The sequence below is a fragment of the Saccopteryx leptura genome, chromosome 7 (assembly GCF_036850995.1).
Source record: "Saccopteryx leptura isolate mSacLep1 chromosome 7, mSacLep1_pri_phased_curated, whole genome shotgun sequence".
NCBI classification, from domain to species: domain Eukaryota; kingdom Metazoa; phylum Chordata; class Mammalia; order Chiroptera; family Emballonuridae; genus Saccopteryx; species Saccopteryx leptura.
This window is the reverse complement of record NC_089509.1, coordinates 94,204,017-94,215,590: the sequence shown is the minus strand read 5'-3', so window position 1 is coordinate 94,215,590 and position 11,574 is coordinate 94,204,017. Positions and strand designations below refer to the sequence as shown.

At 41.1% G+C, this 11,574-nt stretch overlaps 1 protein-coding gene across 1 annotated transcript; it reads left to right on the top strand.

Moving 5' to 3' along the window:
• The first annotated feature begins 2,077 nt into the window (after positions 1–2,077).
• On the top strand, positions 2,078–4,382 carry LOC136378416 (gamma-crystallin A). The gene is made up of 3 exons (XM_066345343.1): positions 2,078–2,126; positions 2,228–2,470; positions 4,046–4,382. Exons 1-3 carry the CDS (start codon positions 2,118–2,120, stop codon positions 4,316–4,318), a joined length of 525 nt encoding a protein of 174 aa, XP_066201440.1. The 5' UTR covers positions 2,078–2,117; the 3' UTR covers positions 4,319–4,382.
• The last annotated feature ends 7,192 nt before the right edge of the window (positions 4,383–11,574 follow it).

Sequence of the window (11,574 nt, the reverse complement as noted above, 5' to 3'; positions counted from 1 at the left end):
TCATTGCCTTTATTACATTGTCATATGGAAACATTTAAAATCATTTCAATAAAGCATTATAAGAAAAATGGGTGTAGGCTTTCATTTACTACAACATCATGTCTAAGAGGAAAAGAAAATATTCTGCTCTTTCAGTGCGTTTTCAAAATGCTGATTAGGCATATGGCTTAGTTTGTAAATATCTGTAGTAACAATTTGACCAAATAAATGTGAGTACAGATGACACTTTTCTTAAGGTTTATGCGCTTGCAAAAAAAAAAAAATTTTTTAACGTGTGCAAAAACAGGTATGGTTTGTTGACTTCTGCTGAACATAGTGATGTACTCTGATGTGCGTTTGTGTCTGGGAAGACCAGTGCAGCCTGGTTTTGCTATCTGTAGCTGAGGTTACAGCTATTGAAACTGTAACTAAGGTTTACCAGTAGACCTGCAGCATTAGGTGGGAGACAGAGAAGTATATCAGTTACCTATGGTCTCTGGGTTCGCTGCTAGGAGTCTTCATAGGACTTTGTCGATTTTATTATTATTATTTTTTTTTGGCTAGTTCTGGTAGTTGTGAGGGTACATTGTAATTCCGTGGCTATCGCCGTCTCTCCCTTTAACATCAGCACGTTTGCTTTCCATGCTGCTGGAAGACTTCCGCAAATAGCAATGCGGACATCGCTAGCTGTGTTTGGCTTTCCTTTTAGAGCTCCTTCGCTGGTCGTGAAGCACAGTGGTGTTTCATATCCGCTTTCTACATACACACGGGGTGACACAAATGAGCTGAGGGTTAGAGGCACCCTCTTCCCCTGCATAGCTGAGGGTGCTTCGAAATCAACAGGTTGGCTGCTATGGAGAAGGCTCTGCAGGCAGTCACCCGGGTTCTGTGAAACAGGGACACTTCAGGGACAGGAAACTCAGGCAAATCATGATGCTAATTTCAGGAGATCTCTTTACATGAGCCCAAAGAGAAGTGTTTAAGCACATGACAAAATATGCCTATTTTCAAAAGTTTCTGCTTTTTTACCATTAACTCAAAGTTATATTTTTTAAAAGTTGATTTTATTTTTCAATGCATGAAAATGATAAATATTTATAATAGAATGTTAAGGCAACAGAATACAACAAAAAGGAGAAATAAACACAAAACTAGAACCTATGCTCTTGCCATTGATTCATAATAACCATGACTGACAGTTTGGTATAACATATACCAGGGGTCCCCAAACTACGGCCCGTGGGCCACATGCGGCCCCCTGAGGCCATTTATCTGGCCCCCGCTGCACTTCCAGAAGAGGCACCTCTTTCATTGGTGGTCAATGAAAGGAGCACATTGACCATCTCATTAGCCAAAAGCAGGCCCATAGTTCCCATTGAAATACTGGTCAGTTTCTTGATTTAAATTTACTTGTTTTTTATTTTAAATATTGTATTTGTTCCCGTTTTGTTTTTTTACTTTAAAATAAGATATGTGCAGTGTGCATAGGGATTTGTTCATAGTTTTTTTTATAGTCCGGCCCTCCAACAGTCTGAGGGACAGTGAACTGAGCCCCTGTGTAAAAAGTTTGGGGACCCCTGACATATACTATTCTAATCTTTTTTATTCCTATATAAACACATTCAAAATATTTTTAATCAAAGTTATATTATCCTAATAATTTAAGAAATGTAATTGTTTTTCAATTAGAGGTTTTTTTTCTTGCCCTTAGCACTTCAAGTCCTTCTGGAATTCATAGGACTGTCACGAGTCACCCCAGATGTCACGAGGAACCACCAGCCCCACCTCAGCAGTTTCCATAGGCAAACATTACAAAATGCTGGGCGTGTAATGTATTTCTAGAGAACTGCATAGGATGAGAAGGGCGCCCTTTGTCTCCAAGGTCATAATGGCTCTGCTGACTTCAATTCCTTTCACTGGAGCTAGTCAGGACAAGGCGAAAATGCCAGAGAGAATGAGAGCCCCCTGACCCATGATCCCAAATGAAAAAAGCAGAGAGAACATAGAAATCCCCTCACACACTACCCCCAGGCCCCTTTTGTGTTGTTCTTGCCAACACAGCAGCCGTCCTGTTATATATACTAGCTACCACTCTGGTCCCCATCACACTGGACGCTCGTCATCTGCTGTCAACGACCATGGGAAAGGTGAGCCAACCCAGGTGCCATTCCATGTCTATTTAGTGTGTTCTGTGTCTGAGGATGTCGTCCCAGCTGACGGCCTGCTGTCATCTTGTTTGCCATTACAGATCACCTTCTACGAGGACCGCGGCTTCCAGGGCCGCTGCTACGAGTGCAGCAGCGACTGCCCCAACCTGCAGACCTATTTCAGCCGCTGCAACTCCATCCGCGTGGACAGCGGCTGCTGGATGCTGTATGAGCGCCCCAACTACCAGGGCCACCAGTACTTCCTGCGGCGCGGGGACTACCCCGACTACCAGCAGTGGATGGGCCTCAGCGACTCCATCCGCTCCTGCCGTGTAATTCCTTATGTGAGTCTTGCTTCAATCTAGCGATGTGAAATCATCATTGATCTGTGGCCATGAACTCCTGTTTGTAACAGTTTGTTCCAACTCAGGCCTAGTCCTCACAGTAAGGGTAGCAATGCCCGACTCTCAAGCACTTAAAAAAAAATGTGAGCAGGATTATGAATAACCTTAATCTCTACTTTTTTCCTACTTAAGAATAACAAATTGTTTTTAGGGCACAAGAAATCATAACAACGTAGCCTCTAAAATTAAATTTGGTATCTTCTGGTTGATTAATTTCTAAGTAAGAATCACCTTGTTCAAAAAGAAAAAAAAGGCCCTGGCCGGTTGGTTCAGTGGTAGAGCGTCGGCCTGGCGTGCAGAAGTCCCGGGTTTGATTCCCGGCCAGGGCACACAGGAGAAGCGCCCATCTGCTTCTCCACCCCTCCCCCTCTCCTTCCTCTCTGTCTCTCTCTTCCCCTCTCGCAGCTGAGGCTCCATTGGAGCAAAGATGGCCCGGGCACTGGGGATGGCTCCTTGGCCACTGCCCCAGGTGCTAGAGTGGCTCTGGTCGCGGCAGAACAACGCCCTGGAGGGGCAGAGCGTCAACCCCCTGGTGGGCATGCCGGGTGGATCCCGGTGGGGCGCATGCGGGAGTCTGTCTGACTGTCTCTCCCTGTTTCTAGCTTCAGAAAAATACAAAAAGAAAAAAAATCTGTCTAGCTAATTCTTTTTTTAATGATAAAAACATGAATGGATGATAGGAAAACAATGTAGGTATAAAATTTTCTGACTGGATTGGTGATTGTTTTTCAATATATTCTATACTCATCAGTATGTTATTATACTGTTCTAGAAACTAACAATTTGTTATATCTTGTAGGTGGATCTTTGTTTTCCAGGAGTCATTATCAACTAGTTTCTTATAATGTCAGAGACAACTCTAGTTAGGATTTCATGCGACATGGTCCTCACCAAAGTGTTCCTTAATGTTTTTTAATCATATGGAGTAAGCATTTCTGCTTTCCGGTGATATTCAATGACATGGTGTGACAAGCAGATTTAAGAATTGAAATCAAAATTAGACTGGAGAAATTTGCAGAAGGCAAAGGAGAACTAATAAATAAAATGGGAATATTTTTGAGGCAGGAAACTCAAATGTTACAAGTGACTTGGCACAGTGTCACACAGACGTGGACTCAGAGTAGGAATGGTTGCCCATTCTGAGTGCAAAAGCAACTTCAAAACAAGCTTGCCGGGACTCAGTTCAATACAGTCCTTACGGAAAAGGGAGTTAAAATTCTGTGCGCAGACTCATCAAATACGGTTGTGACAGCTAGTTTCTTACAGAGGAACCCCTTTCATTCTGTTTATTTCAAAGTTTCTTCCACAAACTAATCGACTGGGCAGAGATGAGTTTTATGCTATGACTCTTCCTAATTTGTTAGACCAACAATGTAAGGGGCGGGGCTAGGGAGGAAATATATGTCAGGTTGGTTTAAAAACCATGCTTCATGAAGATGCAAGCTGAGTCATTTTCATGGATATTAAGGATGCTCACAATTTATGTGTTTCTTCTTTTGTTTGTTATCACAACAGACCAGCTCTCACAAGATAAGACTGTACGAGAGAGATGACTACCGGGGCCTTGTGTCTGAGCTCACTGAGGACTGCTCCTGCATCCACGATCGCTTCCGGCTCCATGAGCTGTACTCCCTCCACGTGCTGGAGGGCTGCTGGGTCCTCTATGAGATGCCCAACTACCGGGGGCGGCAGTACCTGCTGAGGCCAGGGGACTACAGGCGCTACCACGACTGGGGGGCCATGGATGCCAGGGTGGGCTCCCTGAGACGGGTCATTGATTTGCACTAGGCTATGTTTTTCTTGTTATGATTCACATAAAAATGCAATAAATAGACTAGTTTTGTTCCTGGCATTATGTGGCTCTCGCTTGTCTTTAAATACTAACCGAATTCTAATAAATGGTGACTCCCCAGCACTTACCTGAAGCTCAGGTGTTTTGAACGTCTGCTTACTTTCTGTTGGCTAGGCAGCAGTATTTATGGAGCCCCCATTCCTGTCATGGGAAGGAGAGAGAAGACTTGCTTGTGCCCTAGAGGTCCTGTCTGAGAGAGAGAGGAAAGACAAACATAATGAAAATGATTAGAACTCTTATACAGGAGAAAATATAGAACCAGTTGTGGCTGGAACACCAAAGACAAGAAATTGCTAGAGAGGTGAAGACAGCTGAAGTCTCTGATATTAGTTAAGAAAAGCTAAATAAAGAGAGGGATTTTAAGCAGAATTCCCAAAGCAGAGAAGGTCAAGCCTTCTTGGTGAGGTCATCTGGTAGAAAAAAGGTTAAAGCAAGAGGTAAAGGGCCTTAGTGGTCATCCTGCCTCTGCAACTGACTAGTAGAGTGACCAACTCAGGCTAGTTTTCCAGGGACTTCCCCAATTTATCACTAAGAGTCCTATCTCCCCGAAAGGCCCTCAGTCACAAGTAAGCAGAAATGGTTGGTTACTCTACTTTCTATCTTACCTCTTTGAACAAGTCATTTCTTATAGTCTCTGTGCCTAAATTAACTTATTGAAAACTACAAGTGATAATAAATTCCTGCTTCACTAAATAAATCCCAGAATAATTATGATGGAAAGATGAAGAAAGATTGTTATTTTTAAATTATTGGATAAATATAAAAAATGAATGTATCTTCAGTGTCCCCTCAAAATCAATAGTATAAAATAGTCAACTTTATTTTGAACTCTAATATAAATTTTTATCGAGACTCAATTATGCAAACTGAAGTACTAATGTTTGCTATCCTACATACCTGTAGGATTTCTTTCCAAATTGATTTAAGCAAAAATATTGTTCTGTTCCAGTTAACTTATTTGTAGAAATTGATAATCTGATTTAAAAATTCCTGGAATTGCAAGGGCCACAAAATAACCAAAACCATCTTGAGAAAGTTGAAGTAATAGTAGTATAGTATGCACACTTCACAATTTTAAAACTTACCACAAAGCAACAGCAGTCAAGACAGTGAGGAACTGGCATAGGATAAACAAATAGGTAAACGTAATGGAGTTGAGAGTCCATAAATAAACCCATGTGTCTATGTTCAACTTATTTTTGATAAGGGTGCTAAGACTATTCAGTGGGGGAAAGAATAACTTTTCAACAATGGTACTAGGACTACTGAATATCTACATGCAGAACAATGAAGTTGGATCCCTATCTCATACATATATAAAAACTAACTCAAGCCTGACCTATGGTGGCACAATGGATAAAGCATCAACCTGGAATGCTGAGGTTGCTGGTTCAAAACCCCAGGCTTGCCTGGTCAAGGCATATATAGGAGTTGATTCTTCCTGCTCCTCACCCCTTCTCTCTCTCTCTCTCTCTCCTTTCTCTCTAAAAATGAATGCATAAATAAATAAATTTTAAAAACTAACTCAAAATAAATCAAACATCTAAATATAAAAACCCAAACTATTAAAAGTTTAGAAGAAAATATAGACATTCATCTTTGTGACCTTTTATTAAGAAATATTTCTTGCCCTGGCCGGTTGGCTCAGCGGTAGAGCGTCGGCCTGGTGTGCGGGGGACCCAGGTTCGATTCCCGGCCAGGGCACATAAGAGAAGCGCCCATTTGCTTCTCCATCCCCACCCCCCCTCCTTCCTCTCTGTCTCTCTCTTCCCCTCCCGCAGCCAAGGCTCCATTGGAGCAAAGATGGCCCAGGCGCTGGGGATGGCTCCTTGGCCTCTGCCCCAGGCACTAGAGTGGCTCTGGTCACGGCAGAGCGACGCCCTGGAGGGATAGAGCATCACCCCCTGGTGGGTAGAGCATCGCCCCTGGTGGGCATGCCGGGTGGATCCAGGTCAGGTGCATGCGGGAGTCTGTCTGTCTCTCCCCATTTCCAGCTTCAGAAAGAAAGAAAGAAAAAAAAAAAAGAAAAAAAAGAAATATTTCTTAAATATGACACCAAAAGCATAAGCAACAAAAAATTAAGTTGGGCTTCATCAAAATCAAAACCTTCTATGCATCAAAGCACACTATCCATAAAATAAAAAGACAGCCCACAGAATGGAAGAAAATATTTGTACATCATATATCTGATAAAGGTATAGAATCCAGAATACATAAAGAGCTCTTACAATTAAACAACACAAACAATGCAATTAAAAAATAGGCAAAGTACTTAAATATACATTTTCCAAATCAAAAGATGCTCAACATCCTTAGTCATTAGGAAAATTCAAATCAAAACCACAATGGAATACCACTTGATTCTCACTACAATGCAATGGTTATAGTAATTCTAGGGCAAAACCCCCCCAAAACAACAAGAATATAACAGGACTTGGTCAGGATGTGGAGAAATTGGATCTCATAAATTATTGATGGGAGTGTAAAATGGTGCAGCCACTGTGAAAAAGTTTAGGCCCTGGCTGGTTGGCTCAGTGGTAGAGCGTTGGCCTGGTGTGCAGAAGTCCCAGGTTCAATTCCCGGCCAGGGCACACAGAAGAGGCTCCCATCTGCTTCTCCATCCCTCCCCCTCCTTCCTCTCTGTCTCTCTCTTCCCCTCCTGCAGCGAGGCTCCATTGGAGCAAAGATGGCCCGGGCGCTGGGGATAGCTCCTTGGCCTCTGCCCCAGGCGCTAGAGTGGCTCTGGTCGCAACAGAGTGACCCCCTGGAGGGGCAGAGCATCGCCCCCTGGTGGGCAGAGCCGGGTGGATCCCGGTCGGGCGCATGCGGGAGTCTGTCTGACTGTCTCTCCCTGTTTCCAGCTTCAGAAAAATACAAAAAAAAAAAAAGTTTGGTAGTCCCTCAAATAGCTAAACATAGAGTTATCACATGACTGAGCAATTCTACTCTTTGGCATATACTGAAAAGAATTGAAACAGAGTGTTCAAACAAAAACTTATATGTGAATGTTCATAACAACACTATTCACAATAGCTAAATGGTGGAAACAATCCAAATGTTCATCAATAGATGATTGGATAAATGAAACATGATCTATCCATTCAATGGAATGTTATTTGCCATAAAAAAGGAAATAACTACTAATACATGTTGCAAAATGGATAAACCTTGAAAACATTATGCTAAGTGCAAGAAGACAGTCACATAAGACCTCATATTGTATGATTTCATTTATAGGAAATACCAGGCTAGGCAAATCTGAAGAGGCAGTAAGCAAGTTAGTGGTTGTTTAATACTGGAAGGATGGGTGGATAAGAAAATGATAGCTCAACAGTTCAGGGTGAACATGCTCTGAAACGAACTGTGGTGATAACTGCATATATCTATGGATATACTAAAACTATAGAATTATACACTTGAAATTTATAAACTGTGTGATATGTGAATTATATCTCAATAAAGCTATTCTAAAAAAGTAATGCCCTGCACAGAACTTTCAATAATGAGGGTCTTTAAATTAAGACTCCTTTTTGGTGAAGGAACAGATGGCATAAATTATAAATATGAAGACACATATACAGTAGTGCCCCTTTATCTGTGGTTCCACTTTGAGGTTTCAATTACCAGTGGTCAACAGTGGTCCAAAAATATTAAATGGAATATTCCAGGAATAAACAATTCACAAGTTTGGTCCTGGTTGGTTGGCTCAGTGGTAGAGCATCAGCCCAGCATGTACATGTCCCAGGTTCGATTCCCAGTCAGGGCACACAAGAGAAGAACCCATCTGTTTCTCTACCCCTTTCCCTCTTGCTTCTCTCTCTCTTTCTCTCTCTTCCCCTCCTGAGCCATGGCTCCATTGGAACCAGTTGGCCCAGGGCACTGAAGATGTTTCCATGGTCTCCATTTCAGGTGCTAAGAAGAGCTCGGTTGCTGAGCAACAGAGCAACACCCCAGATGGGCATAGCATCACCCCCTAGGGGACTTGCCAGGTGGATCCAGATCGAGGCGCATGCAGGAGTCTGTCTCTGCCTCCCCTCCTCTCACTGAATACAAACAAACAAACAAACAAACAAAAAACAATTCACAAGTTTTCAAGTGTGTGCCATTCTAAGTACCATGATAAAATCTAACTCTGTCTTGCTTCGTCCAGCCCCGGACAAGAATCATCCTTAGTCTTTCTCATATTCTAGACTGAGGTGTTTGCTGATATTACAGTAGGACATAACAAAGCATGTCTTGCAACATCCACGACCAAGATAATCTCTCATCCCATTGATGGCTGCATCTGCTTGAATGCAAGAACGCTGTTGGGAATCTCTTTCATGATTTTCCTCCACAAAAAAGTGATCACCTTTTCTTTCATTTTTTCTCTTTTCCAGGGTCTTCTTTAGCTGTTAGAGATAAGTTCTGAGACCTTAACAGCATAGCCCTGGTGGTGCTCTAGCACCCCCTTCAGCAAGGCTTCCATGCTGTGAACCTGTACCAGCCTGCCATGTTTCTGGGCCATTTTTACCTCCCTTCAAGTCTGCTGGGGTCACCAGGCAAAGAAGAAAACTGGAGGTGTCAGATCCAGGGAATGTGGTCAAGGAGTGAGTGGGAGAAAGTGGCATCTGTGTCCCTGATCATCTGTGTGGGTGACCTCATGTGAGAGAGTTATAAATAGAATTGGAATCATTAATGGTTTAACTGATTTTTTTTTGTTTCCAGGGTTCTATTTATCCACCAAAATAATTAATAAATAATTACAGAGGGTAGAAGAGTATAACTTGGTCTTTATCCTTGAACTTATAACCTTGTGGTAAACCAGGAAAAGAAGAAACTGTGAGAAAGGCAATGCTTAAGTGCTAAACTGGGTGCTACTGAAGTAGATGTAGACACTCAGAGAAGGGAAAAACAAATAAACGCTGGTTCTGAGAGACATCCATAGAAGAGGGGCTAGACTGCCATGAATAACATTGGGGAACAAAATTTTTGTTGCATCCACAAAAACACTTGTTCTTACCTAATTTGAGTGTGCTGATCTCAACTCTTACATTAGTTTTTCTCTGTAAGCTACACTTTTTGCAATTCAAGATTTTAGATCATCTTATTGTAAAATTTTCAACATTTAGTTTAACATAATGAAGTAGAATGTCTTCTTGGGCATCATCTTTGTGAAAATATAATAATTTATATAATGCAGTAAATACACTAATACACTAAAAGATATGATTGCATCAGAATTTGTCTACAATTTTGAAATAGAACATATTGAAACACTTATTTTAATCATGAAATTTGTGCAAAACTTATTTAAATTCTATTCAGGCAAAAATTTGCGTTTGTAGCTCTTGTGTTTGTGTACTTGTTGAGGACAATCTCGTTTGATGCTCCAGCAGTAGTCTGCTCATCACTAACAGCTCCAAGATTTTCAGGAATCTTATCAAGGTGACTGTTCAGGAAGTGAATCTTAACGCTCATGTTACATCCAATGTCACGGAAAGTCAACAGCATCCTTTGAACCAAAAGTTCATGGTTTTCTGCTTTTTTGTTGCCAAGGAAGTTCTTTGTAACCACCACAAAAGACTATCATGCTGCTTTTTCCTTCTTATCCATCTTCCTGGAAAATTCTTCATCACGTATGAGGGTTCGAATTTGAGGTCCATCGAATACACCTGCTTTTATCTTCTCGAAAGACAAGGCAGGAAAAGCAGAAATAATATGTTGAAAGCATTCACTTTCTCTATTCAAAGCCTGAACAAACTGCTTCATTAAGCCAAGTTTGATGTAAAGTGGGGGAAAAATGATTGTCTCAATTAACTACAGGTTCATTCACAATATTTTGCATCCCTACCTCATGTTTCTGTCACTCCTTCTGTGTCCAGTGTTTCTCCCGAGCTCGGCTGTCCCACAAACACAGAAAGCAAGGACACTTCATGAAATCTCTCTGTTGTCCTAGCAGGAAATTTACCATTTTAAGATCCACACAAATGATCCAGTTATGCTCCTCATATTTCAGAAAGTTGAGGACAATTTTTATGTCATTCTTACTAAGTCATTCAATTCAGGTTAGCTAAACTGCTGAGGGGTTAATGACTGCTTGGCATCAGAAGAAGACCCTTCAGATTCTACAACCAATTCCTCATGCATCTTATCAAAATACACTTGATCACTATGTTCACTTTCTTCATCCTTAGAAGAAATAAAACCATTGAAAACTGGAACCGGGAGTGTCTCAGAGTGTGGGATAGGTCGTATTGCTGAAGGAATATTCGGATATGCGATCCTATGCCGTTTTTTTCTTGCCGATATCCTTTGTATGGATCAGACAGAAATAACAGTCACTGCTGTGGTCCTTAGATTCACGCCAAACCATGGGAATATGAAAAGGCATTCCTTTGCGTTTTCCTTTTGTCCAGTCATGAAGCATTTCCTCACAATTATGAAACACAGTATGAGGAGCCAGATTCTTGTCTTGATTGCCAAGGGGAAGTTGAAAATAGGCAACATATGCACATGTCACAAATGATGAAATATTGCACCTTTGATGTTGAAGTGTGTAACAGCCACATATATAACAGAAGGTGTCAGGACTATTCTTACATTTACCCCTACTCGAAGAAGCCATGATTTAATCTTAAAACAAAATAAGAGCAGGTTTTTATCAGATAATAATTTTTTACATTTAAAAACAACTACAATTATGTAAAAGTAATGTTTGTAAAACATTAATTACCTTGTGGTTATGTTCAATCCAAGAGTCATTGCCCTTTAACTCCAATTTAAAAACCAATGCATGTCATTAACTGTAACAAAAAGAAATTAAAATTGCATAAAAACTTGAGCATGCACCAAAAAACAGATTTCAGATTTGGAATCAGCGATACAGAAATAGATAAAAACAGTTCTAAAACCTCATGCAACAGAAAATGAAAAAAGAATTGTTCCCCCATGTAATGGCTGGGATTTCATAAGCTTCCAGGAAGGGCTGGAATAGTGTTCCAGTATTAGGGAACAGCTCCTGCCACAGGCCCAGAATACCACAGACATCTGGAATTTAGAAGGCAAAATAAGAAAAAAAAATCTCCCTAGTTAGTCCTCTAGGCTGCCAAGATTAAAAACAAAGGTACCATTTATTTTCAGTGTGAATTGTGTCTACTCTTACTATATCTTTACTTAACCATAAAAAGATTTGATAAAATAGGGCAAGGGC

What these genes read in the sequence shown, in the direction of transcription:
- LOC136378416 (XM_066345343.1), top strand. An exon ending in CCTGCCGTGTAATTCCTTAT is followed by an intron (nt 2,471 to 4,045) that starts GTGAGTCTTGCT and finishes TTATCACAACAG; the next exon opens with ACCAGCTCTCACAAGATAAG.